This window comes from Lycorma delicatula, chromosome 4 (genome assembly GCF_047948215.1).
Source record: "Lycorma delicatula isolate Av1 chromosome 4, ASM4794821v1, whole genome shotgun sequence".
NCBI classification, from domain to species: domain Eukaryota; kingdom Metazoa; phylum Arthropoda; class Insecta; order Hemiptera; family Fulgoridae; genus Lycorma; species Lycorma delicatula.
The window spans coordinates 182,927,261-182,947,680 of NC_134458.1; the positions used below are offsets into that span (position 1 = coordinate 182,927,261).

The 20,420-nt window shown below is 30.9% G+C and overlaps 1 protein-coding gene across 2 annotated transcripts in view; it reads left to right on the top strand.

The window, feature by feature from the left end:
• The window catches only part of LOC142324138 (ankyrin repeat domain-containing protein 13D), a 74,095-nt gene that overhangs the window by 23,666 nt on the left and 30,009 nt on the right, over positions 1-20,420 (top strand). Inside the window, exons 5-7 of one of the 2 annotated variants that reach the window (XM_075364825.1) lie at positions 6,476-6,619; positions 8,967-9,041; positions 11,941-12,121. In XM_075364825.1, coding sequence (XP_075220940.1) covers positions 6,476-6,619; positions 8,967-9,041; positions 11,941-12,121 — 400 coding nt within the window. The remainder of the gene's footprint in view (positions 1-6,475; positions 6,620-8,966; positions 9,042-11,940; positions 12,122-20,420) is intronic. The other variant, XM_075364826.1, reaches the window with a different exon arrangement.

A 20,420-nucleotide genomic window follows, 5' to 3' on the forward strand; every position in this document is an offset into this window, starting at 1 on the left:
ATATTTTACAGTATGTGTAGATTTTTTGGAAATTCCAGACACACTTTTTAAACAAAAGTAACAATCTGTTACATGATCCTTTGGTTCACGCCAAACCATAGGTACACCAAATGGCAAAGCCTTCCGTGTGCCTTTTAGCCATCCTCTTAATACAGAACAATTAGTGCATACTATATGAGGAACCCACATCTTATCCTGATCACCAATTTTACACTGAAAGTGCAAATGATATGCTTTTGTAATTAAAGGTGTAATGTTTCTTCTATTTGATTTTACAGTAAAATCACCACATACATAACAAACGGCTTCCACATCATTTACACAATTTCAAGGCATTATGACATTGCACTGTTAACAAACTTAGGACAGCAATAAGACTGAACTAAATTAATTCCTTCCTAAATACATTGCTTAATACAAACAACACAGCTATGTTTTCAGCTACATGTTTTTACTTGCCCAGACATGATTAATTTTGTACATGAAGGCTCACTATTTAGTGTTAGATTGATGTCATAATATGTGACTATGATATGATATGATATAATTCTTTGTCTGTTATTGTTTATTTATTGCTTACAAATATGTTAACAAAGTTAAGCTATAAAAATCATCTAACAAAATACAATGTAGGAGCTTAAAATGCTAACTATACATTGAAAAATGAAAAAATCCTTTAATTAAAATTTAAAAATTTTTCAAAAATGGTGGGTGATAGAAAGATTCAGAGTTCATTTTCAGCATCAGAAAACATTAAAATCATGTATTGCATGTTAGGAAACAAAAGTTATGTTTATCAGTGTAATCAAAAAGTCAAGTTACAATAAATATTAAAATGTAGCATTTTAACTTTACAGTTAAGTAAGTAGTACAGTTAAGTAAGTAAGTTAAGAGTTACATGAGAAACACAATACCATTTTCATCCAACAAGAATAAGGATTAAAAAACAAAAAATAAAAAAGCAAGATGCAAACTAAAAAAATAAATAAATCTAATGTATTCAGGTTTATCTAAATGAGGTGTTAAATTTACCATGAACACTAAAATGATTAAAAATTTTCATAGTATTGCTTTAAAAATTCAAGAAGATTCCGTAGAACAAGGTAAATTAAAAAACTCCACCGCAAAGTACTATTCAAATATTTCATTATAGAATACTAGGTTAACTCAAATTATTGAAATATTGACCTATTTTGGAAGGGCCAGTATTCAAATAACTCTTCCAAACTTTACCCTATATTAAAATTAGTATTTTAGTTGATCAGTCTATTATTAAATTTGAAAAGAGGTACTAGATTCAGTGGCTTCAGAGGTACTAGATTCACCAATCTTCAATACACTTGATTGAGAGATCTCTAGAAAATTACTTGAGAGTTTAAGCCTTCCCATTTTTTAATCTTACCATTCAGTTGGAGCAAAATTCTTTTTAAAATATACATTTTTTTATTACCATTACCTGTTTTAAGCCGTCTATCTTGGCACTATATAAAACTGTTAGAGTGGTAGCGTCTTGGTCTTTCATCCAGAGGTCTTGGGTTCGAATCCTGGTCAGGCATGGCATTTTCACATGCTACAAAATTATCATTCATCTCTTCTGAAGCAATACCTAATGGTGGACCCGGAGGTAAAAAAGAAAAAAACTTGGAGTTTATACTGAATTGTAGTATAACTTTATTTTACTGTACTACTATTCCAGTTTTGCTTTTTTAAGAATGCTGACAAAGACTGTAATACTGTTTGCCATAAGTACCATATTAATAAAGCAACTAAATTGTCCTGCTCTGCTAAAATCAACTCCCAAATACATGTAATTATTACAGGTTCCAGTTTGGTACCCATGCAGTTAAATGATAACCCACCTTTAAGCCTACCTCTTTGAAAAGAGACATTTGCTTTTTTATATTAACTATTAAATGTAACCAATTGCAAAAAGCCAAACATTTCAATATTTTTCATTGGCTATCAGTGAGGATAACTATATTATCAGCGTTGAGCAAAATTGAAATATCATTTTCATCATCTATGGTTACTCCCTGGAATCCCTTTTCCTTATGAAAAATGTTGATATCCCAGAAGTAAAATGAAAATAATAAATTGCTTATCAAAACCCTTCCGCAGCTGTTAATAACACTGCACCTTGAATAAACTTTTGAGGAGTCTGTTTGCCTGGTGATATTCTTTCCTGGTGTATTCTTTATTTTCAAGAATTAATAACCAAAGTAAGTTTTGCTTCTTGTAATTCCCAATCTTAGAAGTCAGGTTGAGAATTCCAGGCTATATGGTTGACAAATTTTTAGCTCTGTGCTGAAGTGTTTTTGGACAGGATTTTTGGTGATTTAAGTGATTTGGACATATAGAAATTGTTGGTGGACATATGCTGGACATGTGTACAAAATTTGGTGAAAATTGAACGATGGACTGACCAGTTATTTAGATTTTTGTAAATTGCTGTCTTTTACTTGTTAAATTATAGGAGAATAGGTACAACATAACCTATTTCATAGCAAAAATATTCTAAGTCAATTGAAAAGATCGGACAAGACGATGATATCATCAATACAGAGACAAACAAGGACTAAGAAAAATTTTTGCAGTTTATGCTGGTGAGTAGGCTGAAATATTAAAAAGTACTAGCTAGTACGATTGTAAGGGGAAACTTCAAATTCCTATTTCCTTGAAACCCTTCTGAATTTGGTCAAACCCGCTCAGAGTATATGGCATCTTGTGCCACCTTGAAAGCAGCAATTAAACAGGCGAAGAGGAAATCTTGGCAGTAGTTATGCCTTGATATCAACAATCATCCATGGGATCGTAGCTGTTGATTAGTGGTTGGGAAACTTTGTTGATCTTTTCCAGCATTAACTGAGGCGCAAGTCAGGACAGCAGTGAGGGTGCTGTTTTCGGACCAGGAGAAACCCCCCCAGAGAGGAGATCGAGGTGGAGGATATCTCGCCATTCTGTACTGAATAACTCATTCAGGCAAGGGGATGAAGTTACATAAAGAGTCTGGGCCCGGATGGGATCCCGGTAGAAATTGTGCATATTTTGGTGGATGAGGCACCAGTAGAGACCCAGGATGAGGAACGCTGTACTGAGTGAAGGACACATTCCAGAGCAATGGAAGGGCTTGTCTTGATAAAGACTAATGCAGTGGGAGCGCCTTCGTTCAGGCCATTGTGTCTAATTAACAATTTGTAAATTACTCGAGAGGATGATGGAAAGCCATCTAAAAGAGGTGATACTGGCCAGAGGAGGACTTCATGAAGGGCAATATGGCTTCAGAGCGGGGAGTTCCAAGAACTATGCAGTCAAGGAGGTCATAAGGATAGTGGATAACGCAGCAGCTGGCACATGGAGGACCAGGAAGATATCAGTAGTGGTCCTCCTGGATGTAAGAAATGGCTTTAACTCCCTCAGCTGGGAGTCAATTTTCCAGATGCTAGGGGAATGGGGCATAGACAGGTACATGAGAAGATGTTCCAAAGCTACTTAGATGAAAGGAACCTTGTCTATAAACTTGGAAGTTCAGAACTGTGGTTTTGTTCCACATGCTCATTCTGGGTACCCTGCTGTGGAACATGGTGTTTGATGGGGTTCTGAGCTGCGTTACCTGAATAGCATGACTCCAATTGCTTATGCAGATGACCTCCTCCTCACTGTGGTAGCAAGGACAGAGGAAGCAGTGGCTGAGGCGGCTAATACTGCAGTAGCTACTGTTGGAGGATGGATGTAAGACAGAGGTCTGCAGTTATCGCAGGAAAAGATGACATATATCAGTATGATGAGGCGACAAGTGCTGGAACCCATAGCAATACGCAAGGAGATTGAGGCGGTCCAACCACGGGACACTGCCAAGTATTTGGGTGTCTGGTTGGACCGCTGTAGGAAATTCATGCCCCATCTTCATGAGATATGAGATAAAGCTGGACTGTTGGTGAAGAATATCACTACATTACTCGCTAATGTTGGAGGACCCCGGGCATCCAGAAGAAGATTATATGTCCATGTAATGAATTCGCTGTTATTATAAGGGGTTCCGGTGTGGGACAGAGCCTTAGAAGTGGGAGTGCAAAAGGCAAATACTTGAGGGGGTGCAGAGGTGTACTTCTCTCAAGACTATCTCAGTGTACACCTCTGTATCAACAGAGGTGGTAATAGTTGTGGTGGGAATTCCACCACTAGCAGCTAGCCAAACTACATGCTCTAAGATATAATGATGAATCAAGAGAGGAAGCACAGGCTGTTTTAATGCGCGATTGGCAATGCAGGTGGAAGATGGACACATACCCCGGATCGAGGGGTGGATCGGTAGGAGGTTTGGTGAGACCAACTTTTGGCTCACACAGTTCTTGGCAGGACATGGGGTCTAGGAGCTACTTAGGAGGGCAGAGGATCCCAACTGCTTGTATTGGGGGATCGTGACACTCCAGCACATGGTATTCCAGTGTTCAAAGCGGGAGATGCAGCGGCGAGGGTGTGTCACAAACTTGGGGGCGATCGACCCAAAGTCCATAGTAGAGAGAGACCATGCTGGCAACTGTGGAGAATTTTCACATGATAGCAAAATTTGTATCAGAGATACTAAAAGAAAAAGAATGGAAAGCAAGGGGATGAGAGACAGCCTCGGATGGAGTCGTTTGTCCATGGGAACATGTTACATCGGTGGGGGCAGTGTTGAAGGTTGGGGACTCTGAAGCCTCTGAGCTATTAAGATCAAGACTCAGCAGGGATTCCCCTCGGGGTTTCCCTGTTAGAGGCAGGAACAAAAGACCAAGACCTGGTTTGTGGCGGTGGGGTGGCTGGGAATGGCATTGCCGGGTCTGGCTGCTTGCCCTTGTGATTATAGGCGAAGGCACTTGCCAGAGCTGTGGGATGCTTTAATGCGTATCCAGCTCTGGGAAGCAGGGGAATTAAAACAAAAAAAATTCCCAACCTTAATAAGAGAGTAGAAATTATAAAATACAACATTACTAATAACATTGGGTTATCTCTATATCTATTCTGAAAAAAAAGAAAATTTGTGTATCTAATGGCACACTATTTTGAGGTGTATTCCTTTTATTGTAATTTTTCATCAGAAGCCATTTTGAAGGAGTGCCCTTTGTTGTCTGTGTTTGGAGCACATTAGGTTATTGCAAGAGTCCTTCGGGTCATCTGGTGATGCCCCTTGAATAACAGACGATGGTGGTGTGGTTTGTTTTGTTCTACTTGAGCACTTTATGCAGCATAATTTTTAAATTAGGACAGGTAATTGGAGCTGTTTTGAGTAATGATGTGGCCAGGATAGAAAAGAGAATGTTTTTTTAATTCTAGAATTCAGACTTTATCATTTATTTCTGTTGTCTTTCATTTTTGCTGGATGTCCTTTATGTTAGCCCATTGTTAATTCTCATATGCAATTTTTTTCTCATTCTCTTATGAATAAATCCTGTGTAATATTTTTCTGAGTGATGAAATTTCACTTCCATGGAGCTTTCAAAAAGTTTCTTGTTAGTGTGGATCCCTGCATTTGCTTATTCTCAAAATGTTATAAAGTTTTTCAATGTAAAAAAAAAAAAATAATAGTACTATGTAACACAAATAATTAAACGTTTATTTATAACCTAATATGCTTTTTCCAGTAATACTAGTTATAAAAGTCCCATAAGCCACAAAAATTATGGAATCTAACATTGATCACGAGTACAGAAATCTATTCTATTGCAGTGTTCTTCTAAACATGCAAGACTGAACATGAAGTTACCCTAAAAGATCTTATTAATTTTTAAAAATATAATTGTTAAAATACCCAATAATTTTTTACATTTGTAGTCTACAAATCTTCACTGGTTTAGTACTGATAGTAAATTCAAGCTTACCCTGATGAATTGAACCTTAATATTTTGTTGTACATGGTACAAGTTTGTAGTTTATGATCAGATCAGAATTATAGTTATGATTTGTTCATAATAAATAATTTATAATTAAAATTAAATGATGAATTAATTATCTGACAAGCAAGTTAGTAGGTTTAAACAATTTATGCATAGTGGAAAATGGAAAACACTTCTCTTTTTGAACGAGAATTGAAAATTTTATATTATTAATGTTTAGATAAAAAACATATATATGAGTGTGTACGTGTGTAAAATTATTTTTATTGAATGTTTTCTCATTCATTGTTCATTGTATCCACTATCTGGAGTATCTTATTTAGAAATCTTACTTCAAGGATCTGGGGATTGTTTAGAATTGTCTGTTATTAGGAATTTTTTTATTATTAATCATATTTTGTGCAGTAGTTAAAATTCTTATTAATAGACTTCAGCCCTAAATAATGCATTTTTTTTTTAAATTTAATTAATGAATAGATTAAGAATCTTTTTTTATTTTCTGCTTGTTAATATAATATTTCTCTGTGGTGATTTATATTTAGGAATTTCCACTTTGTAGTTCATGTTAAATAATAATGTTATTATCTTGATAATGTTAACAGTTCCACTTGTATCGAGGATGTGCCCTAGTGATACATATAAAGTATACAAACAGGGTTCAAGAGTTCGTATAGACACAACACTTTTGGGATTTGATCAGAATAATTGGCAGCGAGGAAATACCAGTTTTATATTTCATGGTCAAAGTAAGTAATAAGTAAATAAAATACTTATTTTATATAGATTATTGCATATACATTTGTTTTATTAAAATAATATTTTAATTTATGCATTTCTTCCTGTCACAAAATATTTTTCAGTTCTTTAAAAATTTATTAGCATGTTATAATTTCTCTTGGTAAAATTGATCGTTTTAATTGTACTTTTAGAGATGAAGAAATGAGAAGTAATTGTGATTTATAAGTTAAATAATTATTGATTATATTGATTACTGTTTGTAGATTGGGTTTATTGTGTTACTCTATAGATGTTTTAATAGCATGAATATTGCACACATCAGCTTTTGAATGCTGATTTATTCCTCACAATTTTACTATCAGGCATTACGGAAAGCTGAGGTAAGACTGATATTTCACTTTTAGAATAGTTAATAAAATTTCTTTCCCTCTTGGAACTATGAACTTCCAGAAAATTACTGATGCAATATTCAGATGAAAGTGTGTATGATAAAATGATAATGTCTTGCAAGTACTGCTTTAATTAGGTCTTACAATAAAAAACAATGCGTGAATTAAATTTTTGTCAAAAGTTTCTCTGAAACTTAATATGCGATTATTATTTAACATTTCTGTAGTATTTTTCTGTAAATTTCTTTTCTGCACAATTTATCCCACATCATTCCTCTGATGCTACAACCTATGGAAAACTTGGCTACCTTTATTACTATCTGCCTTCATGTATTAATTATTAGACTTATTCCACTTCTTGATGTGCCTCTTTCCACTTTACCAACAGTTGGTACCTGTCTCTTACTTTTAATGTACTGTATTGGGTGGTTTTGATCTTATAATTTTATAAATGATTAAATTATATATATATATATATATATATATATTATATACATACACTTCTATAAATGGGAAAGTCTTCGCTCTTACTCATTAGTAATTTTATTTCCTATTGCAAAAAAGTGAAATTTGGCATAGTTTATTGCCAAATCTCTTAGACTTGTACCAAAGACAAGGTGGTCTTAGGAAAAGGAAGCAAATATTATTTAACAACCTGTAAGGTGTTAGAATGGGTTAAAAGTAGTGCTAATACTGAAAGAGCTGGAAACTGGAAACATATTAGATATGTCCCTCGTAAGTAGTAAGCTGCTATAAATTATAGAATTTTTAAACTCATCCCTGAAGGAAGAAAATGAATGTAAACCAATCAATATATTTACACCAGAAAGCCCTCGCTGACTTGTTCATTCATAATTCTCCATTTCTTTAGTAGCTAGAAAGCTGAGATTTATTGTAATTATTCCAAAAGGGTCCTTTAGAAGAAGTAAGCAGAAATTACATTTACAGCCCTTAAAGAGTTAAAATTAATAATAAAATATTAAGCTACCGCTTAGAAGAAATTTTTCCCCTATCAACCTTAAGGGAATAGTAAATGATTTTTCAGATTCTGCATGTGTTGCTCCAGATGCTAATCCGAGGCTTATTTGCATTATTTGTTCATACACTTCTGTGAGTAATGTTTGCTGAAAGAGTATCAGTTTCCCTTCAGACCACCTGTAAAAAGGATTATCAAGGTGTAAGTTCTATTCACTATTAGCCATAAAGCTTCTGTATCTGTTTTTAATAGAGTTGAAACTTAGAACAAACGATAGAATATTCTGTAAAAGAGTCTTTCTGTAAAGAAAGTTTTTCTTTACAGCTCCCTGAGAAGTATGAGGCAGAATTAAGGACTTTTAAGTTCCTGTATATTTTGCAATCTAATTGCGATAGAGGCCAAAATTCAACTGTAAATAACTCCAACAGCAACTGAAAAATATGTGGGCTTCCCTTTTTAATCTCCTCTTAGTGAAAAAATGAGCTGTAAGAGGGTGAAACTGGACAAATATTTATTGTATTTCCAGTTTATATTCTGAAAGCGCTGATAATATTTAAATTTCTGTTTATGAATTGTTGAGTTTCTGAATCTATACATTATAGTTGAAAATCTCTTAATGATTCATCTATCAATATTTTTTCCATTCTCAAATAGCTAGGAAGCTAAACTAGGCTAGCTCTTTCTAAAGAGGTCTTTAGGAAAAGTAACTAAAAATTATTTTAATAATTCCTAAAATGTTAAAAATAGGGATTTCTAGTAAGCTTAAAAATTCAGTATTTGTGAAACAAGACTACTTTTATAATAATTTTGTAGTAATCTTTGATAAAATAATGATTTGTTTAATCATAAAAAATTTTATGAAAATTGAATTGGGTTCACAATAAGTTAAATATTTAAGTAATAAAACTACGTCGCAGTTTGTAGATTATATGTGCTTCATGTTGGACTCAATTAGTTTAGTACAGAATATATTTTGTTGTTTGTTGCCAGCTCGAAGTGTACCATCTATGTTGCGATGTAATCGCAGCTATATCTTCAATTTAGTCAACCATGATGGAAATTCAGGTGATTTGAAATTCTTCTTAATCAATCCAGTCCTTTATAAGTTTAAAGAAAAAAAATTTTTAATTCCAAAAAGTACTTAATATTTGATACATTTTTTTATCAAAATTTTGTTTTGTCTTCTTAATGTGTAACCATGTTTAATTTTTTTTTTTTTTTTGTTTTACGTGTTTTGTTGTTTTATTTTAGGATTGTGTTGTAAAGTTTCAATAGTTTTTTGTTCAATTATTTTATTGTTAAAAAAAATGTTATTGTTGAATTATTTTATTTTTATTTAAATTATGATTTTGTTATTTGTTGGTAAGTTAATAGTAATTTTGCACTTAGCAAGTTCTTTAAAATTGTCTTTTTTCATCTATTTGGTTATTTTTAATTTATTTTAATTTTGCCAAATTGATTTCTTATTCAGTAATGTTTTTAGTTTTAAAAAAGTTGTGTTTTGGCATTGGATACTTAATGTGGAATAAAAACTTTCTGTTGATCATTGAATAGTTAATTTTTCATTACCTCTGTATTTTTATTTATATATGTACATTTTTTGGTTGTTATAGTACTTTCAAATTATCACCTACTGTGGATGGTATGTGAATTAATAATAATAAAGCCTTATCTTTCTAGAACAATACTGTCAACTAATTTCAGATAATAACGAAGCTTGCTTATATAACTTATTCCAGTGTGAACAATTCAATTATTTCTTTTCTTTTTTTTATCAAGTTGTTTAGTTTGATTTCATTACTTGTCCCATTTAGTGTAACAGTTTTATTATTAGTTGTGTAATGTAATTTTTCCCTATTTCCATATCTACTGCTGTTAATTTTAATCATCACTCTATAGCATTATTTTTGTAATGATTAAAATCAGAATAAAAATTAATCATTTCATGACCCACAGAACAAAATCTTTGTATTAGTCATTGAGAAAACTTATAAGTGTGCTTTGCTGTTGCATCACCAATTGCTAACATTCTTTAGATTTTAGATGTTTCATTTAATCTTTTTATGTTAGTATCTATACTGCTTGAATATCTTTGATTAAATAAACTCTATTTTAGTTGTAAACACAATAAAAATTATTAGTAATATACATACAGTTAGTAGATTATAAATTTGATTTCATAAACAATTTCCTGATATGCATTCTGTTTCCTATTTTTACAATATTAATTAAAATAAGATATTAAAAAACCTTCAGAGTTTCATGACTTTCTTGATGAACTAGGAAAGTTATGCTTAGAGTATTACAAAATTATGCCAAGTATTGCAAGAGAAAAAAGTGTTTATTACATTTGTGCAATATTTCTGGTTATTATTCTCTCAATTTTTTATTTCATGTGCTATATTATTTCACAATTCACCGAAAAGCATTACATTATACACAAAAAAAATACTAAAATGAACTGAAAGAACATAAATAAACATCACTATGATGGAAAAGATAAACAGTCACATAATGCCATTTTGCTAGTCGTTTTTAAAGTCGTATGAAAGGGAATGTTTTTTATAAAACTATCACGAATATTCTAAAAGGGAAATTTTAATTTACAGGTGTACCAAGAATAACATTTGTACCATTGGGATCTTGTAAGCTAGAAACGTTATAAAGAATGGTAATTGGGAACTTTTCCTCTATTTTTGAGCACACTGAAAAATATCCTATTGGCATGTTTTAAATTTCTGCTATTTTTCCAATGCAGTAACCTACTTAATTTTTTTTTTTAAATGGAAACCCCCAATTTTTATAACATTTTTGAATACAATATATTTCCAAGATATTTTTATTCTTGGGGATTCTCCCCTTAACACAATTGTTCAGGAGCTACATCTCATCTTCAGTTGTAGTTATTGATAATATGTACCCTATAAGTTGAATCAAGTCCACAGTATTGTAATTTTGCTCTTTTGTTATTGTATAAAAGGAGAGCTGTATTTTAGTAATATTTTATTATTATGGTTAATTTTTAAAAACTGTTAACTTCATTCATCTAAACAGTTTTACAAATTTTAAATCAGTGGTCCAAATTCCACACAAATTTCATTATTCAAAAAAAAGAAAAGAAAATAGTTAGTTATGGTACTCTGCACATGTGTGTGCATTCGCATGTGTGAATAATAAAATAAATCAATTTAATATTGACAATAATTGAATTATTAAAATTTGAAAATAAATGTACATCAGCCTGTGAAAATCAAGGCAAGTTTTCATTCTTTAAAAAATGTGTAATACAGTGTTACTAATTTTTTATACAGGTGGTGATGAGGTATAGTTACCGAGTTGTTCTTTTAGAGGGAGGTGCCCATGAATAAAAATAAATTTCTTAAAATTATATATCCAATTTATAAAAATTGGGTTTCTATTAAAAAATGAAGTTAACCACCATATTGAAAAATAAGAGATTTTAATTATGCCAGTAGGGTATATAATCAATGCACTCAAAATTGGGGAAAAGGTTTCCATTTAAAATTTTTTGTAGCTTTTCTTAAAAAGTCTAAAATGTCCCAGTGGTGACACACTTAAATTGGACTCTGTAAAAACAAATACTGATTGTAAATACAAGTAATAAGTGTAAATAAAAGGTGTTGAATCAAGCCTTGCAACTTACATTACAGCTGCGATGTTTGCCAAACTTAGGTTTAAGTAATTAGTGTGATTTATTTTTCTTTCATTCATATTTGGTTTTTTCTTTTTAATTTTTATTAAGTTGTATTCTGTATAATTTTTAGTTTTTATTTTGTTTACTACTAATTATCTTGCATTTTTGATCTGGTATAATAAAGGTATGTAATAATGTTTATTCAGTAAATTTTATTGAAACAGAGAAACTACAGTTTGATGTAACTTATTAATATATTTCAAACATATTAAAAAGTACTTTAAAATAATTCTCATCTCTATGTTACAGATGATCAAGCAACAATAATGGAAGTTGATCATGAAACAAAGCAAGTATATGTTGAACAAATGAGAGTAATATCTCCATCAGATCTAGCTGTTCTTCATCCTTCAGCTGACGCAGTCAGTGCTAGGCTTACAGCACCAGTTGTTACCACTTATATAGATACTGACAAAATTAGTTTTGAAAGGTTAGTATTTTTTAATTGAATTATTACTTTAGATTAAGGTTAAATTGAATTTTGACATTGTTAATCTTATTATTCTTTCCTATGCAATATTGTTGAAATTTCATTGGCACTTTTTCTTTTATTTTTAAATTTTGGTCTTCTATTATTTAATCTTCCTATTAAAAAAAATTATAACTTTTAATTGACTTTTTACAATATTTTACTTCTATACTGTATCCAGTTATCTTATAGGTGAAGAATAAACAAATGCTGTGTTTGTGTAAGTTTGTCATGACTCTGCTTAGTCATTTACCATGTATCAGTGCCGATTCACAAGTGGCCATATTTACAACACTATAATCATTACTCGTGTATTAGTCACCATATAATAAGTTACATAGTAGTCATGTAATTAAATGTTTATATAATGTTATATCTTCTCAGTCCTATTAAAACCCTTGATCTTTTCATATGATCACTCTTTTGTTCTCTTGTTCAATTTTTGTGTTTCTGTTACATGTTTATTTACTCTGTTTTTTAAAGTTAATATAATGCAATTTTTTTTAGTTTACTGGAACGTGAGTGTAGTATATTTCCTAGATTTGTGTTTTTAGACTTGAGTTATACCATTATTTTGATACCATATCTAATACTGATTCAGTTGATAATAGTGCATGATTATTGATATCCTCTTGGAAAAAAGGTCGCAAAATAGCCCTTAAGTCGTGCGGAAAAACACACCATTTTAAATGCTTACAAAAGCGAATTACAGAGTAATCCAACAGCATTGATTTCGAATGTTGTTAATAAAACTGTTAACATAAGGGAGTTTGATTCATGAGTATAAATCTACTAATGAATTACAGCCTTCTAAGAAAACAAAACCTTGCAGGTCAACTGAAGAAAAAATTGACAATTTCAATAAAAACACAATTCGTAAAAAGTACACAAATTTTATTTTCTAAACAAACTCCCTACAATAGACAAAGTGTTGTAAATGATGATAACAATCTACCAGATTTCTGAAGAACAACTTTTTATAAATTGTTAAAAAGTATGAATTTTAAATATGAAAAATGGGGCCAGAAAAGTGCTTTAATTGACAGGAATGTTATCATTTTGTTGTGAAGACATTACGTCACTGAAATAAAAAAAATGTGGCAAGAAGCTCGTAGATTATTATATGGATGAAAAATATAAAAAAGACCAGAAGAAACAATACCATGGGCAACTGTAAAAATAACTGCACCAACTAATCCTAATCCAGTTATAGTAAATAACCCATAAATAACTAATCCCATATGATAAACAACAATAAGCAACCAAAATTCTCAATCAAAAGGCAGCAACATCTATTATTTAATGTCTTTTTTTATTATTGGTGGTTTACCTGTTGCCCCTTTTGATAGGGTGACAGGTAAACTTTTTATCTTTATTTTTTATTTACATTTATATATATTATTTTGATGTTTTCTTTTGTTATAAGATTAAATTATCTTAGATATAACAGTGTTGTAAATCTGTAGAGTTCTCATTGAAATCTGCCATTGTTAGATAGATAGATTTGTTTGGTTTTCAGTTATAGTTAATTTACTAATTTGGCAGATTTAAGTGCTTTAAATTTAGGATTTAATGGATTTTTTATAGTTATTAAATTTTTTTAGTTCTTTGTTTTTATTTGCTTTCCCATATGGCCTTCGTTCAACAAAGGCTATATGAAAAATTTTGTTTGGAAAGAAAGTTGTGAATTCATCAAAAGAAGCCTTTCTGTGTGGCTTATCGACTGGTAATAAGGCTCCATTGGGTAAAGTAGCCATCTCATAATTACATATTTCAGCAGTGATACCAGGTTTGTTAATAGTGGTCTCTGGGTTTTTGAATCTTAATCTACAGGAAACTATCATAATGAGATGAACACGTCTTTTGAGAAATGGTTTAGGGATGTGTTATCTTCCATTTCTGGAAAATAATTTAGCTATTGTCTTAGACAATGTCCCTTCATCAGTCATGTAAAAAGGGAAAAATTCCAGTCATGTCTTGGAAAAAGAAAGATATCAAACTGTGGCTTAGTTCAAAAGGAGTGGTTTTTGAAGAGGATGAACTTAAGGTACAGTTATTGCAAAGGGTTTCGTGTATTAAAAGTAATTTTAATTTGTATAAAATTGATGAGTTAGCAAGATCCAATGGTAAAACCTTGCTTTGATTATTGCGAACTCAACCCAGTTAAGTTAATTTGGGAACAAATCAAAAGATGTGTAGTGTCAGGAAATACTATTTTTTAAATATCTGATATTAAAAATTTATGCTTAAAAGCCATCAATGAAGTGGGCCAGCAGGAATGGAAAAACTGTATAAAACATATAATGGATACTGTTGAACCAGATTATTAGGAATACCTAATGGTAAAAAAATATTAGGGCTCGCTTTCTAAATACAGAGAAATCTCAGCTGTAACGGCACTGAAGAGATCAACAGATTTTTGCTCCTGTAACAATATTTTCATTATAGAGACAGTTAAAACACAAACTTTAAAAATTGATGCATTTTTTTATTTATTTCATACACTGAGACAATGTTTTAGAATTTTAATGTAAAGAAACTTTAAGAAAAATGTTTGTTTGCAAATAAAATCTGAACATAGGGAAAAATAAAGCAGTACTTATTCCAACAGAAATGAAGACAAACTTCAGAAAATGTTGTGTTTAATACTGAATTATTAAGAAAATTATTCTGGTACACTGCGACATTACACAAAAACACTATGGAAATACTATAATTACAAAAAATTAATAAAAAAGATTTATACAAACATACAGGGCCATCATAAAAGAATGGTGTGGTTTAAGGCACGAATTAAAGAAAAACTTAAGTACCTACAGTTATAATATTTATTTGCCAAATTTTCTTTCTCAAAATGATTTTAACATATACAATAAATTTCTACATGTGCACCCTTTGTTGCTCGGCAAATGTCCAATCCATATTCAGTTTCTGTCCATACACACATACTTACATACATGAAGATATGTTACATCTGATGTAACATATCGTCTGTTGTAGATTTAATTGGTTACATAGTTATCTTCTCTAAGTTATTCAGGTCTCATAATATTTTTAATGTATCCCCTCAAGAAAAAATTGCAAGGGGTTAAGTAGTTAGGTCTGAACTTCTGAGGGCCAGGGTCTTCTCAGCGTAACCATCTCTCTGCAAATTTTTTATCCAAGGCCTCTGTAAAAATTACATTAAGGTATGGAGATGTATAGTCTTTTGATTAAAATAAATTAATGTACATTTTTGAGTGGTTGAGGAAAGTGATAATCATTAAACATATCAAGGTAAATATTTCTATTAATAATAGTCTTTTCAGCAAAGAAAACAGGCCCAATTACATGGTTTTTCATTAAACCACACCACATATTTAGATGTGTCGCATGCTTTCTTAAAAATCATTTGCCACTTTTCAGATCCCCATTGAATTGTGTTTATTAACACATCCATTAAGGTGAATAGTAGCTTCATCTGTAGAAATTACATAATTTAAAACTGAAAATGATTTGCTTTCATTAATTTTCACTAATTTCAATTGTGAAGTAGAAATGTTATTCTGTATCATATGGTTTTATTTCTTGCAGCAGCTGAACTGTATAAGTGCAACCTTTTACTTACAACTTTTTGATTGGTTATTTTTGGAATTTATAATTTGAGGCTTCAATAAATAAGCGATTGACTTATTTGGGTTTCTGATTACAGATATTCTAATTTGTTCAGCACTTTCTATTGATACTGGTAGCCTTCTAGGAGATCTCTGTTTGAAAACTGGTTCTGTTATTTTGAACCAATTGAATCAGCATTGTATATTGTTTTCATGTGGTGGCTCATTTTCATATTTACATCGAATTGCATGTTAAACTAAAATTATTGACTTCAGTTTCGGATACCACAAAACACGCAATGCATTTCTTTTAAAAAGAAAAAAATAGTAAACAAAAAACCATACCCCAGAAACAATACAGTCTAATTCAGTCGTTGAAGTGGCTGTTAGACAAACTTTTCAGATGGTGGTTTGGCACCATCTTTTCAGATGGTGGCTGTCATAAATTTTCAATATTTTCGTAATGCCTTGATCTGAGCTTCTGAAACTCCACCATTCTTTTATTATGACCCTGTATTACTTCCTCAGCATGTTATGAAAGTAAACAAAATAATTTTATTAATCGTTGAAAATTTTGAAGAAAACTGTATGCTTAATTAGATAATTTGTAACTTTTAACAGTTTGTGTTTTGATTTGTAGTATATATTTTTAATTTTATTTTTCAATATTTATGACTTAGAATCTAAATCCTCAGTTATGTTGTGGCATTGGAAGCAATGGAAACTAACTGAATAACCTCTGATGTTTGTTGATTTGATATTCAGTTTCACTGTCTTTTTTTCTTCTCTTCCTATCTCTTTATTCTGCAAGAGATGATAGGGATCATCACCAAAAGCTGCCGAAGTAACTAGACTATTGTTACAAGATCCACATCTGCTTCTTGAAGAAGACAGAATATTAAACTGTTTTATCCATTCACTGGGTGCAAGGTTATCTTCGTCGTAAGTGTGTTTTTCTGGGTTTAGAACAAGGCCATGTGCAAAAATCAATTCTTTACTGTTGTAATTACATATTCCTAAGCTTTTGCAGTATGCATACTACTTTTTATAAAATTAATATTTTTTGAGTTGAGTTTTCAATAAACTTTATTTAAATGTTAAAATTTATTAACATTTAATGTTAGTAACGTTTTCTTTTGATTGTAACCCTGTTATACATTTTATGACTTAGTTCCATCACCTGTAGAATACTTGTAATATTGGTTGGAAGAAAATGGTTTTAATATTTTTTAATTTAGTCATGTTACTGTGCACCTTACAGTTAATCAAAATTTTCCAATTCACCTTTCTTAATTCATCACAAGAATGGATTTCTTCATAGATTACAGAAACCGTCTAAGCTATGCATGTCACCATCCAGCATATAAATATCACAATTTATTCCTTTGACAGTTATCTTTCTACTAACACATTTTTTGCCTTTAAATTTTGGATTTTCATGTGGAAACAGTTTATAAAATATTCCTATTTTGCCAGCAATGAATATATTCCTTCTTTAAAATCATCACATACAGAGTGATTCAGAAGGAAAAAGAAATAATTTGGGAACTGATTCTAGAGCTTGAAATAAGGAATAAAGTTAATACAGACATATATCTGAAAGTACTTTATTATCAAGTTAGCTAATGAAAAATTTCACCCACATTTCAGTTCTCCGGGTGAAATGAGACCATATTGAAATTAAGGTGTAATAAAAGATGTAAACCTGATGATTTCTTATGTTTTTTGTCCAGAAAAATTGAATAAAATGGCTTCCAGAACTGTATCTCTCATATCCAATTTAAACAAAAATTTGGTGATGAAAAAAACATTTTTTTAGGTTTGAAGTACAATAACTTTGTTAAATATGTAATTGTTATAATCAAAACTTGTATAGAATTTAATTCTGAAAAAAAAAAGATGAATTAAAGTGTATAAAAAACCCCCCCAAAAAAAAACAACTTTTGTTATTAAAAAGAAAATTTAACTGAAAAATGTTATGAATTTGTAAAAATTAGAAATAACTGTTTTTATTGTAATAATTTGGTCCTTTGAAAAATTAGGTCAGCAACACTAACTGTATGCTTTGAAATTAATTTGAATACTACTCATTGTTGTCATAAAATTATGGTTACGTGTTATAATAAAAGCTAGTTGGTTTAGTATTTTTGACATAATTTTGATTGTGTTTAATTACTTTTGAAAATTAAGTTATGTAGTGCTTTGTGTTTTTTGTACTCTAAAATCTATTTACATTTTCCCAATTGATTCTGAATTTAAAAAAGTAAAATTCAGTTTTTAATTCTTTGCTTTGAAAAATTCACTCATGCAGATATGTGATATAATTTTTGTGTACGGGTTTTGCGATGAAAGTGCTCCAACTGCAGTGGAAGAATACCAAAACATAGGTATCCTGGATGAGTAGTTCCAAATCATATTTTGTGGAATTTTTAATAATCTTCCTGAGAACGGTACACTTCCTAGCACTCATGTTTCATTTGAACATCAACCAGTACATTGTGATAAAAGGAAGACATTCTTCAGGTGGTATAGCTTAGTCCTAAAATAAGCATGGAAAGAATTTCTACACAACTCAACATTTCAGAAAGTACAGAGTAGAGAACGTTACGTGCTCATGGACTGTATTCTTATCACATTCAGAAAGTTCTACGCTTTCAGCTTGGTGACCATGCCAAACAATTGCAGTTTTGTCAATGGGTTAACAGTAATTACCTCTTAATTCTGTTCATACTATTTCAAACTAATGGTATAAACACACGTAATTCACATTGATGTTCTGAAGAAAACCCACATTCTGTAGTTGAATCATATTTCCAGCAATGATTTTCTTTGACTGTTTGATGTGGTGTGATCAACAACCAATTAGTTGGCCCTTTCATACTAGAACAACGTGTTATGGACAGAAATTATCTGTAATTTGGAACAATGAATTTCTTACAGTGCTTGAAAATTTCTTGCTGGCGAAACGAATTGAAATGTACTATCAACTTTGTGGAGCAGCAATACATTTCATGAATGAAGTAAGACAAAAGATTGCTGTTTATGGGGTTAAATGAAATGAAGTATATAAGCAAAAAGGTAGACCATGTGATAAACTGATCGCTCGGATTCTTAATGCAGCTGCTCTCATCAAAAAATGGGAAGATTTCATTTGGTTAGCAACAGAAAATGTAAGGAAGCAAGTTAAAAAGTGTATCGATGTCAATGGTGGAATTTTTAAACATTTAATGTAAATTGATAAAATATAAATTAACAGTAATTGTTTTTAAAGTAAATTAAAAGTATTTTAATTTTTTCAAAGGTCTAAATTTATTGTATTAAAAGCAACTGTTTTTAATTTTTTTTAAATTCATAAAATTTTTCTATTAAGTTTTGTTTTGTTTGTAATAATAAAGGTCAATTCTTTTTTTTTTTGTATAGACTTTATTTTTATTAGATCAGGTTTCTCAGAAAAGTTCTTTACAGGTTTTGATAATACAATTTTTATATTTATTGATTTAACCAGTTATTGTACTTTAAACCTAAAAAATGTGTTTTTCATTATCAAATTTTTCTGATTTACATTGGATATCATGAAAACTACGTAAGATAAGTTTAGGGACTGTTTCATTAGATTCTTTTGGTAAAAAAAAAAACATAAGAAACCAACAATTTACCCCTTATATAATAAACACCTTAAAAATTTCAATATGCCCTCATTTCACAGGGGGAACTGAAATCCAGGCAAAATAACTCTATAAAAAACTGTTTTCAGGCATAAGTTTATATGAACTTGTTTCTTATTTCAAGCTCTAGAATAGTTCCCACATTTCCCTTTCTTCCTAAACACTTTGTATATAATCCCACAGTTTTTTACCAGGTATTTATAAAATTTAAATCACCATTCTTGGTTTCACCACTTATTTTTATAATCGAAATAAAATAATATTGCTTAAATCTTTTCATTAACCATCAGTCTTAAAAATTTTGAAACCCTAAAAATTAACAATTCAGCTTTCATTTTTATTACCAGGTCATATACCATTTTCTCCTGTTTAGCTTCCAGGAATTACCATTCATTCAGGTATTACTTCAGAGGATGAGTGAGGACGCTATTTATGAGTGTAAATGAAGTGTAGTCTTGTACCAGTCTCAGTTCAACCTTTCCTGAGATATGTGGTTAATTGAAACCCAACCACCCAAGAACACCCCGGTATCCATGATCTAGTATTCAAATCTATATAAAAGTAACTGCCTTTACTAGGACTTGAACGCTGGAACTCTCGACTTCCAAATCAGCTGATTTGGGAAGACGTGTTTACCACTAGATCAACCTGGTGGGTTAAACCAGGACATATACTGGAATTTTTTAACTTCTTGTTTACTGAAACCACTGCAAAACAGCTTGATCAGTTTGCTCAAATTCTGATCTTTTGAAAAATCACAGCATTTCTTAAAAGCTTTATTTGTTTTTCCATATCTTCCACACAGATGAGCTAAGTAAATTAAATTTGCAGACATAAAAATGCCAATTTTAGGAGGGCAAACAAGTGAACAAGAAAGCTATTACTACTGGTCATAAAAGAGGTATTCCATTTTAATTCAACAAATTTTCCAATGTTTTATTGCATCACTATTTTTAATTTTGATGATATTTGGTATGCAGAAATTGTCCACCTTGTGGTCAA